We start from the raw sequence: 15,134 nt of genomic DNA, 5'->3' as shown, positions 1-15,134 counted from the left end.
ATGGGTGCTGCTCATTATAGAGAAGGGTTACAGAATTCAGTTCGGGTCTCGCCCGCCCAGGTTCAATGGGGTCCTTCCCACAGTGGTGACCCCCGAGCAGTCTCTGGTGATGGAACAAGAGGTTGTGACACTTTTGCAAAAAGGAGCTATAGAAAGGGTTCCTCCTCCCAGCAAGCTGTCAGGTTTTTACAGCCGCTACTTCATCGTTCCAAAGAAGGATGGGGGACTACGTCCTATCATAGATTTATGTGTGCTAAATCGCTCTATACAAAAGCTAAAATTCAAGATGCTTACACTCAAACAGATTATCCCACAAATCAGGTCCGAGGACTGGTTTGTGGCGATAGACCTGAAAGATGCGTACTTTCATGTGTCCATCCATCCTTCTCACAGGAAGTTCCTCAGGTTTGCTTTCGGGGGCGAAGCTTACCAGTACAGGGTTCTTCCGTTCGGCCTGTCATTATCACCCCGCACATTCACGAAGTGCGTGGATGCAGCTCTGGCTCCATTGAGACTCCAGGGCATCCGTGTACTGAACTATATTGACGATTGGTTGATTCTAGCTCAATCAGAGCAACTAGCAGCTCAGCATCGAGATGCTGTCCTGTCCCACATGAAAAGGCTTGGGCTGAGGCTCAATGCCAAAAAGAGTGTGCTAGTTCCGGCTCAGACTTCCAATTATCTGGGTGTAGTCTGGGACTTCACCACGATGCGGGCACATCTGTCCCCTGCTCGTGTGAGTTCCATTCTCGCAGCCGTGAAAGGGGTGAAATTAGGCCGTCACTCACTGTAAAACAGTTTCAGAAATTGTTGGGTCTGATGGCAGCTGCGTCCAACGTGATACCTTTTGGCCTTCTGCACATGAGACCCTTACAGTGGTGGCTCAAGACCAAGGGGTTTTCTCCGAGGGGAAATCCTTTTCGCATGAACAAAGTCATGCGGCGATGCCTTCGTGCTCTGGCCATGTGGAAAAACCCCTGGTTTTTGTCCCAGGGACCGGTGCTGGGGACTTCTGGTCATCGTGTAATGCTTACGACAGATGCTTCCCTCACGGGCTGGGGGGCGATCATGAGTGGTCGCTCAGCTCAGGGTCTATGGGAGGACCATCAGCTCTCCTGGCACATAAATCGGCTGGAGACGATGGCGGTGTTTCTAGCATTGAAACACTTCCTCCCAGACCTGAGAGACCACCATGTGTTGGTCCGCACGGACAACATGTCAGTGGTCTCATACATAAACCATCAGGGGGGTCTGCGGTCTCGCCAACTATATTACTTGGCCCGTCGGATCCTCCTGTGGTCCCTAGGGAAGCTGCTCTCGTTAAGGGCAGCTTACATCCCGGGGTATCAAAATGTGGGAGCAGACGCCCTGTCGAGACAGGGGCCGAGGCCCGGGGAGTGGAAACTCCACCCGGAAGTGGTGGACCTCACATGGAGAAATTTCGGTCAAGCAGAAGTCGACCTATTTGCGTTGAGAGAATCAACCCAGTGTCCACTCTGGTACTCCCTAACACACCCAGCACCTCTGGGTCTGGATGCCATGGTGCAGACATGGCCGAGGCTACGTCTGTACGCATTTCCCCCGTTCGCTCTGCTCCCGGGGGTTCTGGAGAAAGTACGCCAGGAGGGGGCCAGCCTAATACTGGTAGCCCCGTTCTGGCCAACCAGGATATGGTTCTCGGACTTAGTGTCCCTACTAGACGGCTCCCCAATGGAGCTTCCCCTCAGACAGGATCTCCTGTCACAAGCGGGCGGCACGATAGTACATCCTCGCCCAGAACTGTGGAAGCTATGGGCCTGGCCTCTGAGGGGGCCAGGTTCATAGATGCTGGTCTCCCAACTGAGGTTGTGGAGACCATCCTCAACTCCAGAGCTCCCTTCACGAGGAAGCTATATTCCTATAAATGGAATTTATTCTCTACTTGGTGTAGACGAAATGATACGGACCCTGTCCACTCTTCTATAAGCTTCATGCTAAGATTCCTCCAAGAAAAATTCTCGGAGGGCTTATCTCCTTCAACCTTAAAAGTCTATTTTGCGGCTATCTCAGCCTATCATGCTCCTCTTGAGGGGGATTCCTCGGTTGGACGAGACCCCCTCGTCACACGCTTCCTCCGTGGTACACTGAGGTTGAGGCCTCCAGTGCGCACAAGGGTTCCGGCCTGGGACTTGGCCGTGGTATTGCAAGGGTTAGCCGAGGCTCCCTTCAAACCATTAGAGGAGGTTCCAGAAAAATTCCTCACTCTAAAAACTATCTTCCTACTTGCTATCACTTCCCTGAAAAGGATAAGAGACTTACAAGCACTTTCAGTTGCTCCATCTTACCTGGAATTTGCCCCAGGAATGGTGAAGGCATTCCTTCATGCTAGACCTGGCTATGTGCCGAAGGTCCCCACCAATGTCCCAGGCCCTATTGTGCTCCAGGCCTTTTATCCTCCTCCCTTTGGGACTTCGGATCAGGAAAAGCTGAATCTGCTCTGCCCAGTGAGGGCTTTAGATGCGTATGTCCACAGAGCTGCCCTGTGGCGAAAATCAGATCAACTATTTGTCTGTTATGGGTCCCCTAAGAAAGGGGGCCCAGCATCTAAGCAGAGGATGAGCAAGTGGGTGGTCGAGGCCATCTCACTTACATATGAAGCGGCCGGACAGCCTTCCCCACTGAATGTCCGTGCCCATTCTACTAGGGGTATGGCGGCATCAAAAGCTTTGATGTCTGGAATTTCCATCAATGATATCTGTGATGCAGCTGGATGGTCATGCCAGCACACATTTATTAGGTTTTACAACCTGGATGTCGGCTCCACTCCGGGGTCTTCTATATTGTCAAGCTAACATTGGCAAGTACTTGAAGCTACGGCACAGTTGGGATTGCGTTCCCAATGCGTTATACGCAGCGTCGACAGTTCCCACGAAAGGGAACGTCTCAGGTTACAGATGTAACCCTGGTTCCCTGAGTAGGGAACGAGACGCTGCGTCTCCTGCCGTACCCCCAGCATACTTGCGAGTGCTTGCTTCAGACTTATCCCAGAAGCTAGCGATCTCTGCATCCGGGTATGCTTTATAGTTTCCTGGTCCGTGACGTCACCCGCCTCTGACGTCTGATAAGAAGAGGGAATTGTTAATTTTTCATATGATTTTTACCTGTATTCGTATGAAATATAATGCTTATGGAACATGGTATGATGTTGGCTTAAGTGGTAATGTTTAACTTAGTGTTTAACGTAGATGTTAGAAATAGAAAGAGCAAGATATGGTATGGGAACATGCAAGATGTATGTTAAAAACATGTCTGTGCTAACAATGTGTGGAAAGTTACAGCCGCTAAGAAATGTTCCTAATATGGTAAAAGGACAGAGGCTTCAACCTTGGAGGTCAGAGATATAAAAGTGAAGGGAAGCTTTCATTCTTTGTCTTACACTCTGCAGCTACTTGTGTTTCTGTATGACTGTCTGAACTTTTTTGCAAGAAATAAAACTTTGAAAGAAAATTGGATGTGTTTATCTCTTATGCAGTAGAGTCAGTGTTGATTTTTTTGCCACAACACTCTACTCGCACTTTATCTCTCATTGGCAGGGGCACACGTCGTGGAGAGGATAGAGCAAATGGGACAGCAGCTGGCTCCAACTCAATTTTGTATGGCTCCTTTAATTTGCCTAGGCCAGAGAACACTGAGGGGTATTCAGCTATAAAGTCCTCCTGTCGCTCTTGTACAGTGTGGAGACGCTGTATTAGTGTGAGAGCTTCAATCGCAGGGAGCCCTAATAAGGGCTTGGACAGACCAGCAACTACATAAATGTCCTGTTCTGTAGTTTTATTTTTGATGCCTAGACGCCCTTTAAACCGTCCCTTTACATCCAGCCTTTGATTACCTGGTCCGAACAGCACTTTTCCAGGTGGCTGCAACGCCCCTTATTTCTTAGTGGAGAAGTTACTGCTTGGAATTGTTGTAACAGCAGCCCCCGTGTCCAATTGAAAACTGTGTTTTCCCCATTCAACTCAATCAGCTCATTCCATCCATCAGTTCCTTGTTTATACACTTCTCCAAGGAAAGCAAAATCCCCCTCCGCACCAGTCTCTGACTGCCCCTCTGTTATGTAATGGACCCCTCTTGCTGACCTACATTTTGTGATCTCCTTTCCTTCTTGTGTATAGCCTCAACGTGTCCTATCGGCTGCTCTGCTCCGCGCAGTATTGACTTGTTTTTTCACTGCTGTGCTTTGTTCACTCTCCTTATCGCTTTCTCTAGCGTCAAATCCGCATCCAACTGCAAGCTTTCTGACAGTTTGGCATCGCGCATGCCGACCACAATACGGTCTCTTATCAGATCCTCTTTTAGAGCACCGAAATCACATTGCTCAGCGAGTGAATGAACCGCTGTAATAAACGACTCAACGCTCTCTCCCGGCTCTTGATTCCGCTTGTTGAGTCGCGCTCGTTCGAAAATCACATTCCTCTTGCTAACACAGTGCTTATTAAAAGCCTCCGTAACAGCAGCATATGACTTCTTCTGGGCATCAGTCAACGGTAATACATACAAAATATCTTCGGCATCATCTCCCGCTGCATACATGAACATGTTCTCCTGGTATTCTTCAGGCTGTTTATCCAAACCTGACGTGATTCTGTAGCGCTCGAAACGCTTCATCCATCTTGGCCACTCACTTGTATTGGTAAAGTCAAATTTGCCGGGCAGAGCTAGCTGTGAGGCTAACATCGGTGGGGCTGGCACTTCTCTCTCCATCTTCCCCTTTTTTCCTCCAATATTCTCCCTTTTATGGGTTATTTTATGGTTCAGTTATCTTCTGACACCATGTTGCATTAACTCAAATACAATAACGAGCCAGGAGCATGCGTTATACTCAAGATAACTTTACTCAGGAACTGACGTCATCACCTACTGTGTCCCCACATGTATCTCTGTACTACAACAGTACCATACTTAAAGTTACAGTACAGAGCTCTTTGAATATGCTTAGGAGCATCTAAGACAACACCAGTCAATGCACTATTAGTAGAGGCAAATTAAATGCCATTGAGTTTAAGGAGAGCTAAATTGTCTTTGTATATATGTCAGCTTTAATGAGTTATACTGGAAAACATATAGCTAAAGATGTTTTAAATAATTGCTGGGAATACAACAACAAAGGGAGAGGATATGAATGATATATACATCAATTAGCAGAGAAATATCAGATTGCAAATATAGAATGTATCACCTGTGTGGAGAGAGGTCCCAACATGGATAATCCCTGATATTAAAATTTATTTAGAGATACTAGAGAAGAAAAGGGAATGGGAGGAAATGGGTAAGATTAAATATAATGTAAATAAGTATATTCAGGAAAGATTTTATGCAAGTATACACATTTATACGGATGGATCCAAAGACCCCAAAACGGGTATTACAGGAGTAGGAATATATATTCAAGATTTTAAAATATCTATAACTAAAAGATTAACATCTAATTTGTCAATATTTTCTGTCGAAATGATTGCTATTATAATAGGATTAACATGAGTAGAGGAAGTAAATCCAGACAGAGTAGTGATATGCTCTGACTCTGCTTCAGTTTTAACATCGCTATCAACTCATCATTCTTCTAGAGAAGATCTTATGTGTGAAATATTTACATTATTATGGTGTTTTCAAAGAAAAGGAGTGGTAGTTGGATTCTGCTGGTGCCAGCACATGTAGGAATAGCTGGTAATGAATCTGCTGATGAATTAGCAAAAAATGCTAAAAAGGGAAGTCATAGATTTTAATGTTCCTTTAAGTAAAGGTGAAGTTAAAGCTATTATTAAGGAAATTATTAATAAAGAATGCCAGGAAACATGGAATACAGATAATAAGGGAAGGCATATATATAATTAAAAAAATGGTAAATACTAAAAGAAATATAAGTGGTAGAAATAGGAAAGAAGAGGTAATAATACTAGGATGAGACTTGGACATACGGGATTGAATGCTTCATTGTTTATAACTGGAATACATGAGACTGGTCTGTGTGAGAATTGTGGGGAGAAAGAAACAGTGGAGCATGTAATATATGATTTTAAAAGTATGATGAAGCAAGGAAGGAATTAATATCATTTTTAAACAAAAAAGGAAAGGTAAATAAGGATTTAGAATATTTATTAGGATATGATTTTAATAGAGATAGAGTTGGATAGAGGATATTAATAATATAAATATATATATTACTGGGCTAAGTGAAAGGATTTAAATATAGAACACGGATGCTCTAGTCTATACCGGATCTTAGGAGAACACGGATTTAGTCTGGAGGAGCTGAACACGCAGCGCCAGGTGGGTCCTGGGAAGAAGAAATAGGATAGAGCATCAATAAATATTTAATTAGATATATAAGTATATGTGAAAAATTAGATAAGAGCAAAAACAAAGAAGAAATTTAATAAAAATAAATCATGACTGCATAACAGCAGAAGTAGGTGGCGATATACACACAGGATGCAACGCTGAGTAAGTGTTCTCGATCTCTGAGACTTTTTTTTTATTTTTCTCTTGCCTGTGGATTATTCCTTTGTTATTTTTTGTAGACTTTCTCATCTGGAGCTTTTGCTGCAAGATCTTTTGAATCTTTGGATTATTTCTTGTGGAATGCCCATTTAGACAGTTTTTGTTTTTTGAGAACTTCTTTTGCTGTTTTTGCTTCAGCTGTGGATTATTTGTTGCTCGAACTTTTATTAAAAACTTATTCTGCATCTCAACTTCTCCTAAGTGCGTCTTACTGTTACATTCACCATTCTCCATTGGCTCAAGGATTGACTCTCACGCCGGAGACCGAAGTTCTAGTCCCGGCTCTGACAGAAACCAACACATCCAGAGCAAGCTGACTAACTACTTAACATTATTTACCCGCTGTATTGACAAGACCTTCATGAAGGATATTGGTTTACTTGTGGCGTTTTTGGGCACTTGCGCTTAATTAAGACTTTTTGTAGACTTTTGAGAGGCTGTGGTGTCAACCTTGATTTATTGCAATGTTGAGGTGTTCAGTTTTATTTTGATTTTAGAAAATAAACATGATTTCTCATCAATCAAATCAATTGTTTATTTTTACTGGCATTTCTCTCAGGTGTCGAGGACTAGTGCATCTCTGAGCCTATGAGTAAAATACTTAAGTAATGTTAAAAATCAGATACTCCAAGATTTTTACTCAAGTTGTATTAGAATTTGTCACTTTTAACTTGTAATGGAGTCATTTTTGCTGTCAGGTATCTGTACTTTTACTCAAGAATGGTTTTCAGATACTCTTTACACCTCTGCTCTTTCCACAGTGACGACTTCTAAAACCGTTCTCTTTCGAGTGAATCCTCATGTGGACCTTAAGGTGACCTTTAAATCTGAAACTCTTTCCACACTGATCACATGTAAATGGTTTCTCTCCAGAGTGAATATTCATGTGTTTCCTAAGGTTTTGTTCCCGTGTGAAGCCATTCCCGCACAGAGTGCAGGTGAAAGGTTTTTCTCCAGTGTGAATTCTCACGTGGACTTTAAGGTTTCCTTTATGTGTGAAACTCTGTCCACATTGCTGGCAGGTAAAAGGTTTCTCTCCATTGTGAATTCTCATGTGGATTTCAAGGTTTCCTTTTCCACTGAAACTCTTTCCACACTGTTGACAGGTGTAAGGCTTTTCTCTAGTGTGAATTCTCATGTGGACTTTAAGGCTTCCTTCTTGACTGAAACTCTTTCCACACTGTTTGCAGGTGTAAGGCTTTTCTCCAGTATGAATTCTCATGTGGACTTTAAAGTTTCCTTTAAATGTGAAACTCTTTCCACACTGTTTGCAGGTGTAAGGCTTTTCTCCAGTGTGAATTCTCAAGTGGTCTTGAAGGTTTCTATGTTGATCAAAACTCTTTCCACACTGTTGGCAGGTGAAATAACTTTTAGTTCTTGTCTTTTGAGCTCTTTTTTGTGAGGAAGACTTTTTAGCCTGTGTCAATCTTTCTCCAATCATGAAATCATGATGTTCATCGTAATGTTCTTTCTCTTCTTCCCTTTCATAAAGTTCATGACTCGTCTCTTTCAGTGCCATTAGATCTAGGACAAAAACAGACATAAAACAATTGAGACATTTAATGCATCAAAACCAACAACATGTATGCTCTATACCAGGGGTGTCCAAACTTTTTTAAAATGGGGCCAGATTCATTGTGGACACATCTGGGGTTCCTTTTCTATTTATATATATATATATATATATATATATATATATATATATATATATATATATAATATACACACATATTTATATTACATGTTTTGTTTCTTGAAAACATGACAGATTTGACAAAAGCTTGAGCTGACAGTAGAGTAGTCTGAGGTAGGACAGAGATGTAAATTTATTACACAAACAATATCTGTAAAACTTTTATCAAAAGTGGTGTCTGGGTTTTACACTGGATAAATTAATAAAGCAGAGTAGTGATGCGTAACCTGGCAAGTCTTCATTCACCAAGTTGCAACACAGACCGCCTTGCTAAAACACACTCATGTGGGAGATCCGGAATGGATAAAAATAACTTGAATAAGCCCATTAATGGCATGTTTGAGTCATGCTCCTAACGAACTATGTTTTATTTCCTCTTTCCATATTGTGAATAATAAATGTGTAACATGTTAATTTGCTTGTTACACAATGGATCCTAACTTATTGTAATAATTATTTGATGTAGCCTACTTTTACACTCAGAATTATTCCTTGGCATCCTCACATACGCTACAAAAGATAATAGAACCCATTATAATAATATTGTCTACACTGATATTGTCTACACATTACCAATAGTGAACGGATTCCCTGTACTGTTTCTGACATAGTCCAAGTGCTTTGCAACGGTCGGTTTGTTGCGTTCAGTGTAGACAGCTTTTAGATGTTGCGGCACGTCTGGTGTAAGTTAGTAGACATGGTGATAATACGGCACCATGAGACAAAGATCTATTTCAGAGCCGGCCACTATTCAAATAATCTGGCTGTGGGTGCGGGCCAGATATTATTGCTGTGGGACAGTTTTGGCCCGCGGGCCACCTATTGCTGACCACTGCTTTATGGTATTTAGTCTATAAACACTGTAAGTCTGTAATTTGGCCTTTATTACTCATTTAATACATGTCTACATTAAAAATTAAAATAAAATTACATATTAACCTACATTTCTGACAAAATACCACAGTTACAGTTAGTGTTACCACAGTAAATCCTTGATAAATGTTGTTGAATTGTTGGTTGGACGGTATTCTAACTGGATCGGCTCAATGTTTCTTCCAATTTGCACATTAGTGTTGTTGATTTAGCCAGCGCTGTTTTAACTGCCTTTAAATTAAATGAAGTCACAGAGAGGTTTGCTGCTTGTACGTAAGACCTCTACTCCGAACTCGAACACTTCTCACTGGCTGTTTAGTGGTCGTGTGATCAAGTCAAGTAAACACATTTGTGAACTTGTGAGTCGCATGCTGCACAGTGCGCAAAAGTAGCGCCGTTTCATTTTGCGTTGTCTCTGGCCTAAAATCTAGCACTGCCACCATGTGTTGACGTTGTGAAACTGCATGATTTGTAAATATTGCATGGTGGGCCACATATAATATATTTTAACAAACAAGCTGCGGGCCATTTGAAATTCATCCGCGGGCCACATTTGGCCACCCCTGCCCTATACCCTATCCCCTATCCAATCCTATGGATCAGGGGCAGCTTTGGTCCTGGAGGCCCACCATCTTGCAGAGTAAAGTTTCATCCCTAATCAAATACACCTACCTGTAATTTTCAAGCAGTCCTGAAGAATTAGGGTTCAATTTTGGGGTTGGGATAAATTTTGCAGGTGTGTTTTATCAAAGATGAAGCTTAACTCTGCCGAATAGTGTCCCTCCAGGACCAGAGTTGCCCATCCCATCTATAGATCTTATACTCAATACACCAGTGGTTTTCAAACCTGGTCCAAAGGGACCCACCACTGCACATTTTATATGTCTCCTTTTTTTTTCAAATCTGGTGAAGATCATCAGCTTGTTAGAAGAGAGCTGACATTGATGGAGGATTTTGGATTGCCTGACATGGAGGATTTTAATCACAAACTACTATTCCTGGGCCTGGTTGCATGAAAGCCCTTAAGTTAAGAAAGCCCTTAGTTATAAGGTTAAGGGTACCCTTAGTGAAACATGGGTTGCAAGAAAAAAAACCTTAAGGCTGTCACTAAGTATTTCCCTTAATTACTTAAGTGTTCCCTTAAGTTCTGTTATGCGTTGCAACAAAGTCCTTAGTAATCATTTAGCCCTAAAAAAATAAGGGATCAAAATAGGTCCCGTAAGTCATCTGCTTAACTCAAACACAATGGATGACTTCATGTTAACTGAGAAAGAGGAAGTGACACTGCGTCATGATTGCGACGCGTCACATGGCGGAAGTAGGCATGTCTTGCCAGCTTATAAAATTAAGCATGTCTTCTCAGTCCGTAAGGTTTTTCTCAAGATCTACTTGCTCATTTGAATCGAGACAACTTGCTCTAAATAAAGATGTGTGATTTTACTATGGTTTACTGATGATTCGCAAAGCTATATAACAAAACGTACCGCAAAAGCTTCATCTGTGTACTGTTGTTGTGTGCACTGGCAGCAAATTTTTCATACAAATACTTGGTATAGTTTGGTCACAAACTGAAACAAATATGCTTTTTGTATTCTGCTTGTTGAGACCTTTTCAACAATATATAACAAAAGACTCAGTTATTTATTATGCTTTTACAGACCACATTTCAAGTAAACAAATAAAAATGGTGCTCCTCTTATATTACAGCAAATTTAAAAGCAGTTGTTAAGAGTTAGTCATATTCATTATATTCACTGGAAAGCCAAGCTTCTAAGCTTTAAAATGACACCTGTTCTTCGTTGATCAAGCAAGGGGTTATGAAGTTACAGGACCACTCTTTTTGTTTAACTCTGGCGCCCCCCTCGGCCCAGTACCGGGCCGCTCCAAATTTAAGTGGTTAAAGGCAGCACGATTTGCAGCACTGCGCATTGTAGCCAATCGCGCTGCATTTGAATGAAAGGAGCGTGCTTTGCTCGCTCTATGTATCTAATATAGACTATTCACAATTTGAATAAAAGCTTCAGAATATTTTTTGCGCTGCTACAAAGAGGATCAGAGGACAGATAAAACTGAGTTTCAGAAGAGACAACCGCAATTAAATGCCGAGTGAATCTGCCAAAATATTAGTAGCTTTAAGCTTACGATTAAAAATAGGCCAACTGAAACATTCTTCAAATATTAATGTAATGTTTAATGAAATGCAGCGACATCGAATGCCTAATGTTGATTTTATTTGCTTGTGTTAGGCTACATGAGAATTATTTTTGTCTACCTCATGTAGGAGATTTAATGCGGGTCAGGTCGTGTTTTTTATGTCAAACGGGTCGGGTCGGGCATGGTCTAAAATTAGTGTTTTTATCGGATATCGGGTCGGGTGTGGTATTAACTGCGGGTGCGGGTTTATCAAACACGACCCATGCAGGACTCCAGCGGGAGCTGCCTAAATTAGAGGTGGGGGTTCACCCCAGGGGAGAAATTTGCAATAGAGTTGTCTAAAGTACCGACATCAGTACCTAGTCCATACAGAAAACTTGAAAAATGTGACACTTTGAGTGTTCGGGTGGATTCATAAACACCTCCGATTAGCCATTGTGTTCACGGCTCATCGGATACGTCTGCGATTGGCTTCAATGATCGACGCTGTAAAGACGTGGTAAATTGCCATCAATGAAGCTCTTCACCAAGCGCTTACACAGATACACACAGGAGCGTTTGAAAGCAGATGTCTATTGCTGACCAGTCCACTGACAGACGCCTGCTTTCAAACGCTTTCAAATTCAAACACTCCTTGTGTGTTGATCTTTGTAGCCAATCACAGGCATATCTGATGAGTGTGACGCCAATCAGAGGTGTTTACGAATCCGCTCAACAGCACTCAAAGCGTCAGATTTTTTAAATTTCAGTACCAACGTGGTACCAAAGTGTGTACTTTTGACAGCTCTAGTTTGCAAGTATATGTCTGAAGTGAAGCAGAAGAGTTTCAGCCAGCGGTGGAGAGTAGACATGACCTGGAGGATCATATATGAGCTAATCTCAGTATAAAAATCCACCTGTTACTAAAGACCCTCTTGTACGGGACAAGTGAATTTTTGAGCAGGTAAAAGAGAATTGTACTTGCCGGACCGGGTCACTGAACAAGTAGCTTGATTAAATGATAATAACAAAAAATAAATATATTTGCAAGCAGCAGTTAACCGAGCCAAACATAACAGAGGCAAACTGAGGAGCAAAACACACATGGAGCATCAACAACAACTGCAAAAGTTAGCAATTTTAAAGATTTAATTTTTTGGTGCCTTTATTGTGACTGGACCGTAGAGAGTGGACAGGAAGCAAGGATATCGGCACCACCAACAACAACAAAAATAGCAGTTTTATACATTTGTGTATGTAAATGATAACATGATAATTTTTTTCACAATAATCACAATATATAAAATTTTCACACCATTTCACCTCTAGCCTCAATCTGCCAGTGCTTATTGATTTCCAACCTACACCTGTACCACAAATGACAAGGTAAATATTTCATCAAATATTAGCAGTTCACTTGGTTCTACTTCAAAATGTTTTTATTAATGTAAAATGTTTAAATTAGGACTTATTTATTGCTTGATTTAATGTTCAATTACTGCTGTTTATGTTCTCTATTCATAAGTAAATATTGGGTTTAAAGTTGCAGAAAATAATTGTTTTGTTTTGGCTACTTCTGTAATATTCTCTGTAAGATTATACTTCTGTATATTCTCTATTTCTGTGGAAATGGACATTTTAATAAGGATCAAATGACTGAGTTCAGCTGTGAGAATAAAACCAACCTGTTTGTTCCTCAGTATCTTCATGTTTCACTCTGAATGTTTCTTCAATCTTCATGTCTTCACTCTCCTCTTTATTAAACTCAATCTTCATGTCTTCAGTCTCCTCTTTAATAAACTCAATCTTTATGTCTTCAGTCTCCTCTTTAATAAACGCCATCTTTAAGAAGAGAATAATTAACAGAGTTAAAAGTCTTCAATGACCCGTTTAAACAAAATGTATTTAATTTATTTATTTATTTAATGAATTATAGATTATATTTAAATGATTACTCTTTGATGAAAACATGTTTAGTTAGTTTGTTAGTGTTTGTTGTTGTCGTTCATGTTCACTGTTTGAGCAGCACGTGTCGTGATTCACTGAATCATTTCTCAAAGTATTTGATTCAATTGACTCGGAGTTGAAAAGTTCAGTTTCTCCATCATTACTCGCCAGAGACTGAACTCGTGTTCATGATAAACTGATTTATGATATATAGAGAGAAATGAGACGCAGGTTTACTGTTTCTCATCAGTGGATGAGCTTTACTCACACAAATATCCTTCATTACAGTTAGATAAAGAATCACAATGTTACATTAAATAGTAAACAAACTCATTTCACATCGCTGGTAAAACTATTAAAAACTATTTAAACGGTTTCTGTCGATTAAAACAGATTAAATTCTTAAAACAAACCTTTCTTTAGAATCACAACAGATGCAGGAGCGCGCGCAGTCTTATGACGTCATATCGTCACTCCAAAATAAAAGTCCTGTTCACACACAGCATTGTCTACAATCACAGAAGTGCATCTATTTTTTATCAGATAATCTCTATTTTAAAATAAAAACCGTGACAAATATAATACAAACATACAGAGTTCATTAATGTGTCCAAACTGAAATTTAAACTGATGAAAAATGAATGTTTAAGTAAAAGAAGCAATCAAAATTAAATGTAATGTAATTATAGCTGAAAGTTTGTGTCAAATTAAAATATAATCTTTCACATATTTGTAATTAAATCAATAATAAGTCTTCAAGGGTGATTTGTGTGAGTTGCTGCCGATGTAGTGATCTAATTCTGCTCTTGAAAGAGACTTTTGGTTCGTTTATTGAGCTGTTGTATAAAATCAATATCACATTTGTAATCATGCTGGTTTTAGAAGAAAAAAAGCACTCTTCGTGTGATATTAGTTAATCATGTAAAATTATATACAGGTGCTGGTCATATAATTAGAATATCGTGAAAAAGTTCATTTTTTTATTGTAAATTATTTTAAAAAATGAAACTTTCATATATTCTAGATTCCCTACATGTAAAGTAAAACATTTCAAAAGTTTTTTTTTTTTTAATTTGTTGATTAGAGCGTACAGCTAATGAAAGTCCAAAATCCAGTATCTCAAAATATTAGAATATTTACATTTGAGTTTCATTATATGACCATCCCTACAGTATAAATTCTGGGTATCTTTTGTTCTTTGAAACCACACTAATGGGGAAGACTGCTGACTTGGCAATGGTCCAGGAGACAATCATTGACACCCTCCACAAAGAGAGGAGGTCACGGAAGGTCATTACTGAATGGGGTGGCTGTTTACAGAGTGATGTATCAAAGCATATTAAATGCAAAGTTGACTGGAAGGAAGAAATTGGGTAGGCAAAGGTGCACAAGCAACAGGGATGACCGCAAGCTTGAGAATACTGTCAAGTAAAGCCGATTCAAACACTTGGGAGAGCTTCACAATGAGTAGAATGAAGCCGGAGTCAGCGCATCAAGAGTCACCACACTCAGACATCTTCAGGAAAAGGACTACCAAGCCACTTCTGAACCAGAGACAACGTCAGAAGCATCTTACCTGGGCTAAGGAGAAAAAGAACTGGACAGTGAACAGTGGTCGAAAGTCCTCTTTTCAGATAAAAGAAAATTTTGCATTTCATGTTGAAATCATGGTCCCAGAGTCTGAAGGAAGACTGGAGAGGCACAGAATCCAAGCTGCTTGAAGTCTAGTGTGAAGTTTCTGAAGTCAATAATGATTTGGGGGGCTGTGACGTCTGCTGGTGTTGGTCCATTGTGTTTTATCAAGTGCAAAGTCAATGCAGCCATCTTCCAGGAGATTTTGGAGCACTTTATGCTTCCATCTGCTGACAAGCTTTATGGAGATGCTGATTTCCTTTTCCAGCAGGACTTTAGCACCTGCCCACAGTGCAAAAACCACTTCCAAGTGGTTTGC

The 15,134-nt window shown here is 40.6% G+C and overlaps 1 protein-coding gene across 1 annotated transcript; it reads right to left on the bottom strand.

Moving 5' to 3' along the window:
- Positions 1 to 6,115: 6,115 nt before the first annotated feature.
- Positions 6,116 to 13,714, bottom strand: LOC127508874 (gastrula zinc finger protein XlCGF8.2DB-like). The gene is made up of 3 exons (XM_051887341.1): positions 13,597 to 13,714; positions 12,922 to 13,078; positions 6,116 to 8,061 (listed from the first exon to the last, which is right to left on the bottom strand). Exons 2-3 carry the CDS (start codon positions 13,076 to 13,078, stop codon positions 7,265 to 7,267), a joined length of 954 nt encoding a protein of 317 aa, XP_051743301.1. The 5' UTR covers positions 13,597 to 13,714; the 3' UTR covers positions 6,116 to 7,264.
- Positions 13,715 to 15,134: the final 1,420 nt, after the last annotated feature.

Source organism: Ctenopharyngodon idella, chromosome 3 (assembly GCF_019924925.1).
Source record: "Ctenopharyngodon idella isolate HZGC_01 chromosome 3, HZGC01, whole genome shotgun sequence".
Taxonomy (NCBI): Eukaryota; Metazoa; Chordata; class Actinopteri; order Cypriniformes; family Xenocyprididae; genus Ctenopharyngodon; species Ctenopharyngodon idella.
The sequence above is the reverse complement of the archived record's forward strand: the minus strand, read 5'-3'. Positions and strand labels throughout refer to the sequence as shown.

What these genes read in the sequence shown, in the direction of transcription:
- LOC127508874 (XM_051887341.1), bottom strand. Translation starts at nt 13,078, where the DNA reads ATGGCGTTTATTAAAGAGGAGACTGAAGACATAAAGATTGAGTTTATT. An exon ending in AGATACTGAGGAACAAACAG is followed by an intron (nt 8,062 to 12,921) that starts GTTGGTTTTATT and finishes TTTTTGTCCTAG; the next exon opens with ATCTAATGGCACTGAAAGAG.